This window comes from Bidens hawaiensis, unplaced genomic scaffold (genome assembly GCF_021521415.1).
Source record: "Bidens hawaiensis isolate Kalapana, Puna unplaced genomic scaffold, B.hawaiensis_p1.1 tig00019386_1, whole genome shotgun sequence".
NCBI classification, from domain to species: Eukaryota; Viridiplantae; Streptophyta; class Magnoliopsida; order Asterales; family Asteraceae; genus Bidens; species Bidens hawaiensis.
The window spans coordinates 226,052-243,828 of record NW_027492945.1 but is presented as its reverse complement, the minus strand read 5'-3'; the positions used below and the strand labels follow the sequence as shown (position 1 = coordinate 243,828).

Here is a 17,777-nt window from a genome sequence, read left to right as displayed (position 1 = left end):
CGGACAACAACGGTGGTGATAACACGATGGGAACGGATCCATATACACCGACTTCAACAGACAGCCTTGATGACCCTACTGATCCAATGACTTGGGTAAACAACTTTTTCGAAGATCTACCTCCGTGATTCTTGACAGACTTTCCGCATGAAGATCCAACTCTAGTGACTTGGCCAGATAGTACTAATGAAGATCCGTCTTCAGAGACACAGCCATACTTCGGCCTTGATCAAGATATTGGGGTTTCTTGATGAACATGTTTTAAGATATCATTTGTCCAAACGTATTTCTTCATTTTGAAAATGCATTTGCATAACCAGCATCTAATTTGTTGATATACCTATGTCATAAATACTTTTTTAATGGGTGTTGATCTATTTCAATTCCTTAGAATGTTTCTCTTCAGATGGGTGGAATATTTGATTTTCTTGTTATTTTATGCTTTTTTACTTGGGAGCCTTCCCTACATATTGTTCGTTTAGCAATAAGGAAAGTGGGAAGCCTAATGTGTGGGAAGTATCCTCATGGTCACGTAATGTGGCTAAACAAGCCTTTGTGTTTCAAGACGTTGCTTGCAATCCAAACCGCACCCAAAGCATTATGTCGATAGTTTGGAATCCAGCTATCGCTTTTGTCCGTATTGAAGTTTAATCATAAACTTAGATAACTTATTAGCATAGTCAGTGCTTAGAATATAATAATAGGTAGTTCGTTCAAAAGTTGTAACTTAACGAAGACAAATTAAAAGATGTGTCACATCCCGTTATTGAACCCACGCGATGGTACCAGCTCCTATAAGAGGCCTCAATGGTCAACACTTTATATTTAATTTCATTTTCGTGTCGATCATCCAATGTGAGCGTTAGATTAAATTAGACGCAATTTAACTCGTGTAGCTCTCGAATAAATATCAATTCATAATCTTCCTTAAAAGTTGTATAGTATGATATTGTTTGGCAATCCTTCACGTAGGTGATAATTCTATCTGTTTTTACTTTGTGCTCGTGCTCTACATGACCACTTATCATTTAATGTGATAAGTGATATATATATATGGTAGGTTTTCTAGACCAATATTGAGATTTGGTTATTATTTTATATAAGGAAAAGACGCCAGAAAAGAAAGTTCTCCCAAAATTCTTTGTAAAGTTGATGTGAGTCGTTTGTTAATAATAAAGAACCCAAAAGGGGATACAAAGTATATTAATTATATGCTTGAGCTTTTTATAAAGTTGAATATGCAATTTTATATTTGTTACGCGTTGGTTAAAGCTTTCCAGTTGAATAGCCTCCACGCCATGGATTCATCTATAAATACCGGAGATTCTTAACATTCTTGCTCATTCTTTTAACACCTTCTCCAAGTCCTCATAACACGAGAGAACGAGTCAATCCAAAACACAAATTTGTTAGCATCAGATCATCATTAATTTTCATAGAAATGGCCAAGGTAGAAACTTGTTCAGTTATTCAATTTGGTTATAACATTCTTGACCTCAATTTGTACAATTGATTGCTTATGCAGCAAAAGATTGTTGTGAAGATGGCAATGAACAACGAGAAGAAAAGCCGTAAGGCTCTGAAGATCGCTGTTGGTGTCCCGGGTAAGATGTTCAAAACATATTACTTATTCTTCCTTTACATAAGGTGAGATTTAAATCATCCGAAAAATTAACTAGACATGATTTGTGAATGGCTAAACAGGTGTGGAATCGGTGTCTTTCGTTGGTTCAGATAAAGATCAGATTGCATTGACCGGTGAGAAAATCGACTCAGTTGAATTAGCAACGTTGTTAAGGAAAAGTGTAGGTTACGCTGAGCTTGTTAGTGTTGGTTCGGTAGAGGAGAAGAAACCTGTTGCTCCTGCCAGTGCTGCCACAGGTCAGACACAAGCGCCCGTGTTGCCACCAATTTATACTCACCATTATAACTACAGTGTGCCGTATCATGTATACGAAGGCCCCTATAACAACGATCCCTCTTGCACAATCATGTGAGATTCATCAACTGATACAACGAGAGATCAAACCAGCTTATTATAAGTAATTTGATTCGGAATTTGTGTAATTGTAACATAATTTTGTCTGCATAAACATAAAATGAGGCTTCATGTCAATATTGTGATGTAACACAATTAACTTTATTTATTACTCTTACTTTCCTTTGGAAATGTCATTTCAAATTTTGTTTTCCAGCATGTTCGAGGAAACCCAACCTAATATTCCGGGATAAAACTAGTTTATTAAAGTGTTATAGACCGATTTAAGATGGTCAATCTCAAGATTCTGCCTTATGTAGTAACCAAACACTCCCGATATATCAGAGAAGTGAACGACACCTTGCTTCCAATTTACTGTATTTTCGTTACCTTGAATTTTAATCAAACAAACCATTTACAGGCTAATCAAATTAAGGAAACTACCAACTCTCCTAATAATAAGACACATTACCTAGAATTGGGAAATAATTTAATCAAACAAAGCAAACTGAAATTAACACTACCATGGTGCATGCATGAGAACATAGTTTGAGTTGCTCCATGAATTAGGAGCGTTGGTAGAATTGTATCATAGCTCAATTGTGTTAGTTAATCCCAATCTCGCTAATTCATTAGGGATTAGTTACTTTGTTAGAAAACTCACTTAGCCTAGAATGTAATCAATAGGTAGTTTGGGCAAAACTTGTAATTTGGCAAATATAAACTAAGTGATGTGTCGCAAAGTTGCACCCCCTTGTTAAACCGACGCTGTGGTTGCCAAAACATCATTGGCGCCCATATATGAAAGGAATCACCGTCACCACTTCGTAATCATCATAATCACATTCAAATCGTTCAACAATCGTTTCCTTTATAGTATATATGTTTTTTTTCTGAAATTGGTGGGTTTGCAAATAAATAAGTGGTTTTAGCTAACAGACTTAATATTATGTGATTTTAGGTAAGTTTATATCTCAAAAAATAATTGATTATGGTAACACCTTATCAACCTTTCAAAGTGGTGGTCAATATCATCAAAACTATGAACAGTCTTTCCAAAAAAAGGAAAATTGTTATATATCTCCTCTCATTATTTTACGCAAACTAAATAATGGAAGTTTCAAATATCGAAAATTTACGTGTGTATATATATGTGTGTATGTGTGTGCAGTCATTATAAGCGTTTTACAACTTATTCCAGTGATAAAAGCATGACCAAATTATGTAACTTGGGCAGTTTGTAGTTAGAACAAATATGAGTGGGTTTACTAGACCAATAAAATAGTGGATTAGTTTAATCCATATAACACTTATTATAGGAAAAGACGCCAGAAAAGAAAGGTCTTAAGGGTCAATGATAAATTCACAAACTTTTTGGTCAATCAAACTTTTATAAAGTTTAATTATGAAAGTCCTGGGGTTAATAATAAAGAATTCAAAAAAGGTAATGCCAAGGCAAACAAAATATTTTAATGTAATTTTTTTTAAATATGAATGTACGATTCATATACTATAAATTATAACTAATATGCTTCAGCTTTTTATAAAGTATAATGATTAGTTATAATATGTATTACGCGTTGGTTAAGCTTTCCATTAGGATGGCCTCCACGCCATGGATTCATCTATAAATACTGGATATTCTTAACGTTCTTCAAGTCCTCATAACTCGAGTGAGCAAGTCGATCCAAAACACACACGTGTTAGCATCAGATCATCATCAAGTTCATAGAAATGGCCAAGGTAGAAACCTATTCAGTTATTCAATTTGGTTATAACATTCTTGACCTCAATTTGTACACTGATTGCTTATGCAGCAAAAGATTGTTGTGAAGATGGCGGTGAACAACGAGAAGAAAAGCCGTAAGGCTCTGAAGATCGCTGTTGGTGTCCCGGGTAAGTTGTTCAAAACATATTACTTAATTTTCCTTACATATTAGTTTAGATTTAAATAATCTGAAAAGTTAACTAGTCAAGATTTGCGAATGGCTAAACAGGTGTGGAATCGATGTCTTTCGTTGGTTCAAATAAAGATCAGATTGCATTAACCGGTGAAGGAATTGACTCAGTTGCATTAGCAACGTTGTTAAGGAAAAGTTTAGGTTACACTGAGCTGGTTAGTGTTGGTTCGTGTAGGGGTATGGTACTAAACCCGGTTTTACGACCCTAAATTTATTATGTTTGGCTTATTTTATTATATGGACTAATACAATGTTATTGGGCTGAGGGGGTTTTGTGGAGGTAACCCTAACTGGGCTAGGCCCATTAGGGTACCATGATGATGGCCATGAGACTCTCTATATAAGGAGGTCTCCACCTCCTTATTAAGGGGTCATGCTCAATAAGAGCCACCACCACTTTTTTATGTCTGTAAACAAGAGATCTTTTAGATTTCTTAGCAGTCACCTCCACACCCCGAAAAACCATTGCAGGTCTCAAGCAGCCGAAGAAGAAGATCAAGACGTGGTTCGTTCATCTCGAAAATCCGTGGAAACATCGTCATGGATCAGGTCAGATTCATTTCATGCTTCGACATTGGCGCCATCCGTGGGACGGCAACGAACTACCCTTCGATCTTCATCTCGGCTGTCAGATCTCTCCCAGGAAATTCAGATCCGGAAGTTTACAGAAAAAGGCTTCAAGGCTTGTTCTATTAAAGCTCAAAAAGATCCATAGATCTAAAAGAGGCTTCCAGATCTGTGCGAAAAGAAACTGCCTGACTCGAATGGTCAAGTCTCCGGATCTGTGATGGTTTTAAATCTGCTCCGAGCTTCAGATCTATCTAGATCTGATTTACAGATCTAGATCTAGATTACAGACCTGGATTTTAGGTTTAAAATTGCAGATCTAACTCTTAAATTGCAGATCCAGAAAGTATCAGATTTCCGCCGCCATGTACGCGCGCCCGCGGATTCTCACTCCACAGCCATGCATGTGCCACCGCGGAAACCACCATGTGGGTTTTGCGCAAGAGACCTCCGCCATGCACGCGCACTCGCGAGTCACCACTCTATCGCCGTGCATGCGCGCATCAGGCTACGCGCCAAACTTAAAGGTTGGGAATCCTCATAATATCCCATATGGCTACGCGCCAAACTTAAAGGTTGGGAATCCTCATAATATCCCATATGGCTACGCGCCAAATTTAAAGGTTGGGAATCCTCATAATATCCCATCAGGCTACGCGCCAAACTTAAAGGTTGGGAATCCTCATAATATCCCATATGGCTACGCACCAAACTTAAAGGTTGGGAATCCTCATAATATCCCATATGGCTACGCGCCAAACTTAAAGGTTGGGAATCCTCATAATATCCCATATGGCTACGCGCCAAACTTAAAGGTTGGGAATCCTCATAATATCCCATATGGCTACGCGCCATACTTAAAGGTTGGGAATCCTCATAATATCCCATATGGCTACGCGCCATACTTAAAGGTTGGAAATCCTCATAATATCCCATATGGCTACACGCCATGCTTAAAGGTTGGGAATCCTCATAATATCCCATATGGCTACGCGCCACGCTTAAAGGTTGGGAATCCTCATAATATCCCATATGGCTACGTGCCATGCTTAAAGGTTGGGAATTCTCATAAACCCATCAGGTCAAGCGCCAAACTTAAAGGTTGGGAATCCTCATAAACCCATACGGCTTCGCGCTGAATACAAGACCGAACGCGGCTCCGCTCCGTTCAACATGCACACCACCATGATGCTTGAGCGCAGTCGCATATCACATGCTCATGCACCACATATGCTCACGCATATTACATATGCTTACGCATCACATGCTCTCACATATCACAGTCTACGCGCACGCGCATGCAACATCTGCGCCTGGCGCATGACACAAAGTCTACGCGCTCGCATGCAACATCTGCGCGTGGCGCGGGACATAAAGTAGCTCGTAAGTCGCCTCACGCGCAAGCTTTATTATTCTTATAGCTTGTAAGCCGCAACTCGCGCAAGCTCAATTATTATTATAGCTCGTAAGTCGCCTCACGCGCAAGCTTCATTATTATCATAGCTCGTAAGCCGCAACTCGCGCAAGCTCCATTATTATTATAGCTCGTAAGTCGCCTCACGCGCAAGCTTCATTATTCTTATAGCTCGTAAGTCGCCTCACGCGCAAGCTTTATGTTTCTTACAGCTCATAAGTCACCTCGCGCGCAAGCTTCATTATTATTATAGCTCGTAAGCCGCAACTCGCGCCAGCTTCATTATTATTACAGCTCATAAGTCGTCTCGCGCGCAAGCTTTATTATTCTTATAACTCGTAAGTCGCCTCGCGCGCAGTTTTTATTATTCTTATAGCTCGTAAGTCGCCTTACGCGCAAGCTTTATTATTCTTATAGCTCGTAAGCCGCAACTCGCGCAAGCTCAATTATTATTATAGCTCGTAAGTCGCCTCACGCGCAAGCTTCATTATTATCATAGCTCGTAAGCCGCAACTCGCGCAAGCTCCATTATTATTATAGCTCGTAAGTCGCCTCACGCGCAAGCTTCATTATTCTTATAGCTCGTAAGTCGCCTCACGCACAAGCTTTGTGTTTCTTACAGCTCATAAGTCGCCTTGCGCGCAAGCTTCATTATTATTATAGCTCGTAAGCCGCAACTCGCGCCAGCTTTATTATTCTTATTGCTCGTAAGTCGCCTTACGCGCAGGCTTTATTATTCTCATAACTCGTAAGCTGCCTCGCGCGCAAGTTATGTTACATTATTATCGAGATGCGCACTCCATCTTTTATCAGGCCTCGCGCCACTATGATGCGTGCTATATCTTATTTATGACAGGGCACCATCATTATCATAAGGATCGCAACATGTCACCATCATGAGGAAAACCTCCCAAAACTCAAAGACAATAAAGACAAGGCCAAAGAAAAGGGAAAAAACCGCCCCATGACCTAACACACCTCATAAAGTCCAGCGCTCCACCTAGACGCTTGACCGCCCAGGAGCAACGCTGGACTTGGGGGGCTTGTAGGGGTATGGTACTAAACCCGGTTTTACGACCCTAAATTTATTATGTTTGGCTTATTTTATTATATGGACTAATACAATGTTATTGGGCTGAGGGGTTTTGTAGAGGTAACCCTAACTGGGCTAGGCCCATTAGGGTACCATGATGGTGGCCATGAGACTCTCTATATAAGGAGGTCTCCACCTCCTTATTAAGGGGTCATGCTCAATAAGAGCCACCACCACTTTTTTATGTCTGTAAACAAGAGATCTTTTAGATTTCTTAGCAGTCACCTCCACACCCCCGAAAAACCATTGCAGGTCTCAAGCAGCCGAAGAAGAAGATCAAGACGTGGTTCGTTCATCTCGAAAATCCGTGGAAACATCATCATGGATCAGGTCAGATTCATTTCATGCTTCGACAGTTCGGTAGAGGAGAAGAAACCGGCTGCTCCTGCCAGTGCTGTTGCGAGTCAGACACAACCGCCCATGTGTGTGCCGTATCATGTATACGAAGGCCGCTATAACGACGATCCCTCAGCTTGCTCTATCATGTGAGAATTAACTCATCAAAACAAAGAGAATTTCGGTTGCTTACAATACAGATGCTTCATGCTTAAAGAAACATGGATCTACTCCCCTTAACGGGTCCTAGATCCGATGAGCCAACAGGGTAGGATACGGTTAACTGCTGATACGACACGCCTTGATCTTCCTCTCCGGTTGCTCAGATCTGTCATAGAAAAGTGGGGGAGTGGAGGTGACTGCTAAGAGAATGAACTCTTGTTTACAGACACAAAAATATGTGCGAGCCAAGGGTCCAAGAGAAGGCCCTTTTCATGTATGATAAAGGCTCCTTATATAGGGACTCCATGGCTACCATCATGAACCCTAACCTTTATTGGGCCAGGCCCGGTTAGGGGTTACCTCCACAAACCCCGGCCCAATAATAATTAGTAGACAATAATAATAATAATGTAATAAACATAATATATTATGTAATAAATAAAAGGTCGTACCGGGTTTGACGTACCCTACACCTACAAGTCCCCAGTCCAGTGCTTCTCCTGGGTGTGCAAGCGGTTTGGTGAAGTGTTAGACTTATAAGGAATGCTCAGGAGTGAGGAGTAGTGTTTTTTTGACCCAATGCTTTCTATATGGACCTTTTTGCATGTGCGTCTACTTTGTTTCGGGTTGTAAAAGGTTTTAAATCATGATGGCGATTTTGGCGCGTGGGCCTTTTTATCATAAGATGACACGTGGCCATACGGGTGTATTATAAGGTTCTCGTCCTCAATTTGGGGCGTAGCCATGTGGGTTTTTTTACAAGGGTCCCAAACCTTTATGTTTGGCGTTAGCCGTTAGGGCTGGCGTTGGCGTTTAGCCGTTAGCACTGGCGTTGGCGTTAGCCTGTAGCCGTGGCGTTGGAATTAGCCTGTTATTTGGACGTCCTCCATCCAAAGATGACAAGCTTGTCACTTTCGGCACGCACATCGGGTATAATAGGATGTCTTCCATCCTCGGGCGAATTATGAGGTGTGCCCAACCTTATATTTGGATGTCTTCCACCGCGCTAATGTAGTGGTGATATACCATGATAGTCCCCCAGTTCATTGCTGCTAAATAATGTTAGTAGCATTGAACTTGTAATAATAAACTTGTTATTAATGTTTTCAATCACATGCGCGGATGAGTATGAACAACTTTTTATATCATGACAAAAATGATATTTGTTGATTTAATATACTACATGAGATTAAATAATTTCTCATAGTCGTTATTTACTAATAATCGTTTTAAAGATTTGGTAATACTCACGTTTTTTAGTAAAGTCTATGACATCTCCATTTCATTTCATAAACTATTATGCAATATTAGTTTATTAATAAAAATGGAAATTGTGTCAAGACATGACTTGAGTCTCCGCGCGTTTTATAACGGTATATTGTTTAAAATATGAAGAGATTCACTTACATTGTTGAGAGGATTCCACGCCTCTGGCGCGAGACATCCTTGTTTTGTTTTTGTAGACCATAAAAAATGTCTCAAAACTGGAGGGGTTGATGTGAAACTTTAGGAATTAATTCCCAATCTTCCCACATGCTACGGATCATGTCTAATGAGTGTTAGCTTGAATATTTAATGATTTCATTTGCCTCCTATCGCTTCCCCATCGAATAATTTGATTACACCATCAATATGTCTGACGGCTTGTACAAATTGAATTAAGGCCTTCACTGGAATTTGTGTGTTTGAGAAGATGACGAGGACGACATAACACCATGGAGTGATAACGCAAGTTACCCGCGGTGATCAGTTTTCTTTGTGACCTGCGGAAGCCGAGTTTGACACGCGGTTGTTCGGAGTTCATTCCTCTCGAACATGTAAGTGATCCGCGGTTTGCCTGCAAGGGCTTTCGATTGACCCGCGAATGTTCCGGTTAAGTTTTATACTTGATCCGCGTGGCGGAAGTGACCCGCCGGAACTTGCACGGAACTTTTTTGTTGATCCGCGGAAGCTAGAAGATATTACCGCGGAAGCCATAAATGACCCGCCATTGTTTTGTTTGGAGTTTTTCACGGGTCCACGGAAGCTGAAAACGACCCGCCATTGTCTTCCTCGGAGTTTTTTAGGTGATCCGCGGGAGCTAGAGGATATGACCGCGGAAGCCATAAATGACCCGTCATTGTTTTGATTGGAGCTTTTCACGGGTCCGCGGAAGCTAAAAACGACCCTGCCATTGTCTTCCTCGGAGTTTTTTTAGGTGATCCGTGGTGACGTGTTGACGGAAACCAACATGCAGGCAGCTAGAAACAACGAGAGCAGATGAACAACAGATGAGTAAATCGTAAGTGATTTCACGTTGCATAAAACCTCAAACACCATTATAAGATCATCAAACAGTGTCCTCTCTTCAAGTTTCTTGCAAAATCCATTGTACTTGATAATCGCCGTTTCAAGAACAGGGAGACCGAGTGTAACTTCAAACCGTGGGAAATTATTCCCCCGAAACTCGAAGTATTCAAGGTTTGGAGTGGTAAGATTACATCGGTTGACATATTTACTGTAGTACACAATTGTTAACTCCAAAAGACACGGAGCGTGTACCTTCAAAGTGTTTCCATCTGTTTGAAGATGACAACAAACCAACTTTAACTTCTTTAACGCGGGAAACCCTGAAAACGGATCAAGATCCGTAATTATCACCCTTTTGAGATACAAATTTGCTAGATTTTTGAACGATCCAGATCTTGGTCCAAAAAACGAGCAACACATGGGTTCGAGGCTGTCAAGCTTCAACCTTTTTAACGAATCCCATGAAGCAAGCGACATGTTCGGCCAACTCGTGTCTTTTCTAGCCCGGATAATATTTGCATCGAGTTCTTCAACACCTTCCTTAACCGCGTAATCAAAAACCTTTTTCAAGATCTTGGCACTGCATATTCCACTGCGTGTGAAGCTTAGTTTAACCAACTGAGTCGACCGACGAAAAGATGACGCAGCGTAAACGAATTTATCGAAATCATTGAGTTTTTTAAACCTATAGGAACTGAATTTGAGAAAAGGAACATAAGTCCATTTAGAAGACCATGTTTTCGACAACAACGAGGTTTTAAACGCTTGTTCTGTTTCAAGAGATGAAAGAATTCGAAACTGTAGGTCTTCTGGTAATGCCTTAAGCCTATCCGCCATTGTTGTGTTGGTTTCTTGTTGTTCTTCATGTAATCTTTTCACCAAGGTTTTGGTTTATTGTTCTTCACGTAATCTTTTGATCGCCATTCTTGTATGTAGTTATGAAAATATGTGATTATAGTCGGAGATGAAGATTAAATCAAGATATATTGATTTGTTTGACGGTGTATTTTGAACTTACCATATATATGTCTTAGGTAAGTAATTAAATTTATTACAACTTACCGACTTACCGTGTATATTTTTATTATATGATTTATGAATGTAAATCATAAAGTAACAAAATAGTTTCAAAATTCAAAATATGAATGAATTTTCAGTTTGTTATGATCGTGTTATTAGTGTTGTATCAAATATTAATGATTCAAGGAAACCCATCCCGGAAAAGATTAACTCGATGGGCAGCCGACGGAAACCCATCCCGGAAAAGATTCAAGGTCGTTTAACAAAGTTTTTTGTCTCAAAATTGCCGAAGAAGTGCAGCGGTAACAATTTGGCTGATTTCGTTCGACAACATGGGGAGATTTTCGACTTGTATATTGCGAGGAAACGGGATAGATTTGGTAACAGGTTTGGTTTTGTAACCATGTTGGATGTGAAAGACAAACAAGAGATGGTGAGAATTCTTGTGCTATTCGTATGGGTGACTATTGGTTACACTACAAAAAAAATGTCGTATAGTGACATACAAAAAGTGTCATTAAATAACAAAAAAATGCCACTAAAGTCTCGAATAAGAATGTGCGGCAGACAAATAAAGTGTCATTAGAAGCGGTGACGCTAAAGCCTTTTAGAGGCACTTTTTAGTTGTGTCGCACAAACTTTTTAAGCTTTTAGTGGCACTTTTTTTTTCCAATAAAAATATATTTTGTGGCAAAAATTTTGCGTCACTAATCATTTGTAGGTAAATTTCATACTAATTTTAGTGATAGAATTTCCATTAATCATTTATAGTATAAAATAAGAATAAAACCATAAAATGTAAAAACAAAATATTGTTACTTTAATTAAAAGTTCAATCATCTTAAACTTATTCCAAATGTTTACAAACAATTTCCAATAAGTGTCAAACTAAGTTATCAAACATATAAACACAAAACGAACAAATGTTGCAAGATTAACTAGCAAAGCACTCATCGCTTCCAATGTGGTTTCTAGTCAGTCATATATTGTTACTTTGTCACTTGTTCTCCCTAGAAAAGTAGAAGGCATCCCCAGGTTCATCAGCATGTTTAGCACTTGTCTTAACCGAGTCCCTTCTTACAAGGGTTGCAACACCATCTCTACCACCTTCCATTGTTTCCTATCAATCTGGATTATATAATTCTATGTTCACAAAATAAATTCAATACAATGTAGCTTACGGTAAGATAATTCCTAGAGTAAGATCATCTCCTGTATTTTCAAAAACTCTTCACATAAGCATCAAATTGAGCAAAATCAAATATTAAAAATTAGCATCACCAAAATTATATAGAACAATAACTAACTCGTATATTTAGATAAAGGCGCCCAAAGTAAAACTCAGCATGTAAACCTTCTAAATGCACTTTGGTTTAGGATTTGAAGTATTACTACAATGACAATTAACACATAATACATAAATAAAATTGTTGAGAAACCATTAACTCATACATTTACAAACCTTGAACTTTCTCTAGCGGGCTTGTCACACAGATTACTAGAGCCGAGAAATATTCATGACGCCTTACGTTGAAGATTAATGTTTGTCATTTTGCCACACTTTGAGGATCATATTCATAATAGCCTCTAGAAGACTTCAGCTTGCTCACACTAAAATCTCCGTAACACCATCAAAAGCAACTAAGCAATAGAAAAAATAATTAAAATTTCATTATCACAAACACCAAAATTTATTAAAATGTTTTAAAACACATTTCGTACACCTAAAACCGATGAGCTACAGTGAAAAGAAGTTTTCTCATCTCGTTCTTTGATAGGCCAAGCTCTTTGCTAAAAGACTATGTGGGCCTTCATCCTTACAAAACAAATATACAAGAATTATATATTTTACTACTTTTTAAACATATACGTTGACATAGTGGTGCGCATGAAACCAAAATAACCAATGTTAATCGAATGAACCAAACCCAAAAGGGAACGTTTGTGTTTATTTTCTTCACACCATTAAGTAAATTTAAGTGTAAAACGATAAAACCTTTAAAAAAAGGGTCACACAAATCATGTTACTAAAAAATTATTACATGGACAAACCCTGAATTGTCGAACCAGTGTTTAAGAAAAAGATTCTTGCAATTATCATGAGGCCAGATGCAGTAAATAGTATGAAGAGAATGACTATTATATGGCATAACTAATTTGGTTCTAACCTTGATTTATTGTAATGGAGCATGCATTATTTTCATCTAATGATCCTTTCGACCACCACCATAAACTGTCTCAATGCAGCAACCAAAAAACAAAGGCACATAATATGATTTATACAGCATGTGCATTATTAAAAAAAATATGTCAAACTAAAAATAAATTAAATTAAAAGTCAAAAACTCACCACAAAATTTTTCATAGATGAGAAACTACAGGATGAATAGTTCTTGCCTACACAAAATAAAATTATACAGTTATCAAATCACCATAGTCAAAACTAGTAAAAAAACATGAACTCCAGTCTTAGGATTTCAAGCAATTACTCGATTAGGGTTGTGAATCTGTCAAGTTAAGGCGATTTGTGATTTAAAGCTAACAATATTAGGATGAAGAATATGTAGCTTAATTAGGATGTGTCGAACCTGTTGAATCAATTAGGATAACGAGACCATTGTGAGACTAAATTAGATTGTGAGGGTCGTCGAATGCCTTACCAATTGATCATGAGAGGACTTCACTGATTCCGGAAAGAAGAGGTCGTTGAAAAAAACTTTGGCGGCTCGGGATTAGGGTTTCTCGAGACATAAGAATGACTTCATCAACTAGTATTCAACTGGGTGATTTACAAAGGAGCGGGACATCAATAATTTTTTGGAGAAACAACGAGGGAAATTTGCAAATTCGAGCGGATATATTCAAACTCGGGTGAAAATATTTTATACTGAATTTTCGAAGGAGATAAATTTTTAATTTTAAAATTTCGTCGTTACTCGTTGGCTTATGTTTTATGATCAAAATAACTAGACTTTACTCATCAATTATCACTAACATTTAGTTATCAGAATCATATTTATTTGGATATAAAATGATTTTGAAAATTACTTTAAATATTTCTGTGACAATCGTCAATTTCAGGTTAACCCCGTTAACTCAACTCCGTCAATTCAAACTTTAAGATCGTTGAATCTATAACGCACACTTCATTACATTTAAACTAGGGTTTAAATGACGCTTAACACTTACTACATGTGTAGTCTTTCGGGATTTGCACCGAAACGCAAACGAGTTGACGCGAACGATTGATAAATAAACGACAAACGTCAAAACACTAATTATGTGATAATTATGTGTTAGGTATATGTGTGTTACTTGATTGTTATGTGGAATGTTAAACAAGAAACAAGAACCAACTAGTTTAGGCTAGAGATGTAACACTTGAAGGATTAGGGACTAGAGTGTAACTTGTATTATTATAAATATAACCTTAACACTAAACCCTAAATTATTTTCTAAACACAAGACCCGATCGGCCTCCCTCCTTTGTTCTCCACGGCTGCCGTCCACAAGAACACACACATATACACATCAAATCAAGTGATTAATCCAAGAACTAGGTGCTAGGAAGGTATAATTGATCATCCTTTACCTTCTTGTTGTTTAATTTTGATGTTTAATGGGTTAAGTACAAACCCTAGGCAGCCGATTTTGTTCATGTATATGGTTAATATGATTGTTGTTATTTGGATAATGAATTGATAACTAGATTGATGTTGTTGCATGATTCATTGTTGTCTTTGATTTGAGTTAAAACACAAACCCTAATCTTGTATGTATGGTGTAATTGAGATGCATGGATAGTAGTATTAGTGTCTAGCATGTTATATGATTTATTTGTGATCCATGGCTAGTGAAATTGTTAAGTTTTGATGTGAACAGAATCTGGGCAGAATGTGTATACGATGTTTAAATGACTGTAACGAAGTGTAAACGTGAAAATTGGTTGAGATTGTGGGTACTGCAGTAAACTAGGTTGAGTCTAGTTTCCATGAAGTATAAGTTTGTAATTTTTGGACAAGTAGAAGTGTACTTTTATTATTTTACAAAAACGTGGTGCAAAGCTGAGCTGTTAGACCTGCTGTTAGGTTAAGTTGTAAATGTTATATCTCATGAACCACGAGGCCAATTGGGTTGGTTCCACTTCTGGAAGTTGACTCATTGAGTTAGGAACCAAACCCAAGTGGTCTTGCATTTATTGGATTTTTCGTTTAACGGGAATTGCAAATAACATCCTGTTGCGCATGAATCTGACTGATATGAGTTTGCTGTAATGTTTTGGTCATTATAAGAAAAATATGTGGAATAAAAATAAGATAAAATATGTTCTGGAAACCTAAGATATGTATGCTTCTGTGGTGATTTTTGGTGAATTAATTGAGACGTTATGATCGGTGAAATAGTACAATCTTTCAAGTAGAAATTCTGTCATAATGAAACTAACTGCTGAGTTGTGTAAAAATGCATGAAATATGATAGTTTTTATATATTTGTTATGTTTTGACCAAAATACCCTTGCGGGGAATAGTTGCTAATTGATTGCCATGAATTGACCAAATTGCCCTTATGGGGAATAATGGTTAGTTAATTTTGTTTGTTGACCAAAATGCCCTTACGGGGATAATTGCTAGTAAAGTATGTTATTAGTACGTGACACGAAAGTAATTGCTCACTCATGTATCGTATCACAATTGTACTTGTTTAAGTCACACACAATTCACAAACGAAACACGAAATCTGTTACGTGCATAGGTATTATGTGCCGAGTCTAGAGACTCGTTAAACGTACCGATACTTAGAAAATCTCTTTGTTATTTAGAACGCTAGAGAGTTTCTACGACTCGTATCACTTGGTGATCTATATCGGGATATTCTTCGTAAACAGTGAGTTTCACTTACCCCGCTCTTTGAACTGTTTTCAAACGTTTTTCACTTGGGGGAGATAACATACTCCGATAAACGCATTTTCTGAGATAAACGCATATTTAAGATTTTGTTATAAATTATATATCACTTGTAAAGGCTAAGCGGCAAACGTAACATTTGAAGTCCCACACATCGAACCGGTTAATATTTGGAATAGCGAGTCACTGTTGAGTAGTACTACTGGGTTTGACAAACCCCACCCGACGCTAAGCTCAACTGGAGGTTGAGTGGGTGTAATTTTGGCTAACACTTACCATGGTCTGGGTTGACCTGGTGACGGGCACTTGATAAACAGTCAGCTTCGGTCTCGAACCACTTAGCGATACTTGTTGTATAGATTAGCTACCTATCGATATATAATTTGACGTAACACTATCTGGTAATGCAAAACACTTAAACGCCGTAACGTGGTTACGCAACACTTAAACGCCAAATTAAGTGTTGCGTTTCCACGTTACGGCGTTTAAGTGTTGCGTAACCACGTTACGGCGTTTAAGTGTTTGGCATTACCAGATAGTGTTACGTCAAATTATATATCGATAGGTAGCTAATCTATACAACAAGTATCGCTAAGCGGTTTGAGACCGAAGCTGACTGTTTATCAAGTGCCCATCACCAGGTCAACCCAGACCATGGTAAGTGTTAGTTAAAATTACACCCACTCAACCTCCAGTTGAGCTTAGCGTCGGGTGGGGTTTGTCAAACCCAGTAGTACTACTCAATAGTGACTCGCTATTCCAAATATTAACCGGTTCGATGTGTGGGACTTCAAATGTTACGTTTGCCGCTTAGCCTTTACAAGTGATATATAATTTATAACAAAATCTTAAATATGCGTTTATCTCAGAAAATGCGTTTATCGGAGTATGTTATCTCCCCCAAGTGAAAAACGTTTGAAAACAGTTCAAAGAGCGGGGTAAGTGAAACTCACTGTTTGCGAAGAATATCCCGATATAGATCACCAAGTGATGCGCGTCGTAGAAACTCTCTAGCGTTCTAAATAACAAAGAGATTTTCTAAGTATCGGTACGTTTAACGAGTCTCTAGACTCGGCACATAATACCTATGCACGTAACAGATTTCGTGTTTCGTTTGTGAATTGTGTGTGACTTAAACAAGTACAATTGTGATACGATACATGAGTGAGCAATTACTTTCGTGTCACGTACTAATAACATACTTTACTAGCAATTATCCCCGTAAGGGCATTTTGGTCAACAAACAAAATTAACTAACCATTATTCCCCATAAGGGCAATTTGGTCAATTCATGGCAATCAATTAGCAACTATTCCCCGCAAGGGTATTTTGGTCAAAACATAACAAATATATAAAAACTATCATATTTCATGCATTTTTACACAACTCAGCAGTTAGTTTCATTATGACAGAATTTCTACTTGAAAGATTGTACTATTTCACCGATCATAACGTCTCAATTAATTCACCAAAAATCACCAAAGAAGCATACATATCTTAGGTTTCCAGAACATATTTTATATTATTTTTATTCCACATATTTTTCTTATAATGACCAAAACATTACAGCAAACTCATATCAGTCAGATTCATGCGCAACAGGATGTTATTTGCAATTCCCGTTAAACGAAAAATCCAATAAATGCAAGACAACTTGGGTTTGGTTCCTAACTCAATGAGTCAACTTCCAGAAGTGGAACCAACCCAATTGGCCTCGTGGTTCATGAGATATAACATTTACAACTTAACATAACAGCAGGTCTAACAGCTCAGCTTTGCACCACGTTTTTGTAAAATAATAAAAGTACACTTCTACTTGTCCAAAAATTACAAACTTATACTTCATGGAAACTAGACTCAACCTAGTTTACTGCAGTACCCACAATATCAACCAATTTTCACGTTTACACTTCGTTACAGTCATTTAAACATCGTATACACATTCTGCCCAGATTCTGTTCACATCAAAACTTAACAATTTCACTAGCCATGGATCACAAATAAATCATATAACATGCTAGACACTAATACTACTATCCATGCATCTCAATTA

General features: G+C 38.0%; 2 protein-coding genes across 2 annotated transcripts; one reads left to right on the top strand and one right to left on the bottom strand.

Moving 5' to 3' along the window:
* Window positions 1-3,789: 3,789 nt before the first annotated feature.
* LOC143558274 (heavy metal-associated isoprenylated plant protein 16-like) lies at window positions 3,790-7,502 on the top strand. The gene is made up of 3 exons (XM_077047133.1): window positions 3,790-3,874; window positions 3,976-4,104; window positions 7,378-7,502. Exons 1-3 carry the CDS (start codon window positions 3,790-3,792, stop codon window positions 7,500-7,502), a joined length of 339 nt encoding a protein of 112 aa, XP_076903248.1.
* A 2,202-nt stretch (window positions 7,503-9,704) lies between these two features.
* Window positions 9,705-10,637, bottom strand: LOC143558273 (F-box/FBD/LRR-repeat protein At2g04230-like). Its single transcript, XM_077047132.1, has one exon. The coding sequence runs from the start codon at window positions 10,635-10,637 to the stop codon at window positions 9,705-9,707; it is 933 nt and encodes a 310-aa protein (XP_076903247.1).
* Between the last annotated feature and the right edge of the window lie 7,140 nt (window positions 10,638-17,777).

Excerpts from the sequence above, each read along its gene's own strand:
- LOC143558274 (XM_077047133.1), top strand. The coding sequence starts at position 3,790 with ATGCAGCAAAAGATTGTTGTGAAGATGGCGGTGAACAACGAGAAGAAA. Across the intron at positions 3,875-3,975 it reads GATCGCTGTTGGTGTCCCGG|GTGTGGAATCGATGTCTTTC; the intron begins GTAAGTTGTTCA and ends ATGGCTAAACAG. Across the intron at positions 4,105-7,377 it reads CACTGAGCTGGTTAGTGTTG|AGGAGAAGAAACCGGCTGCT; the intron begins GTTCGTGTAGGG and ends ACAGTTCGGTAG.
- LOC143558273 (XM_077047132.1), bottom strand. The coding sequence starts at position 10,637 with ATGGCGGATAGGCTTAAGGCATTACCAGAAGACCTACAGTTTCGAATT.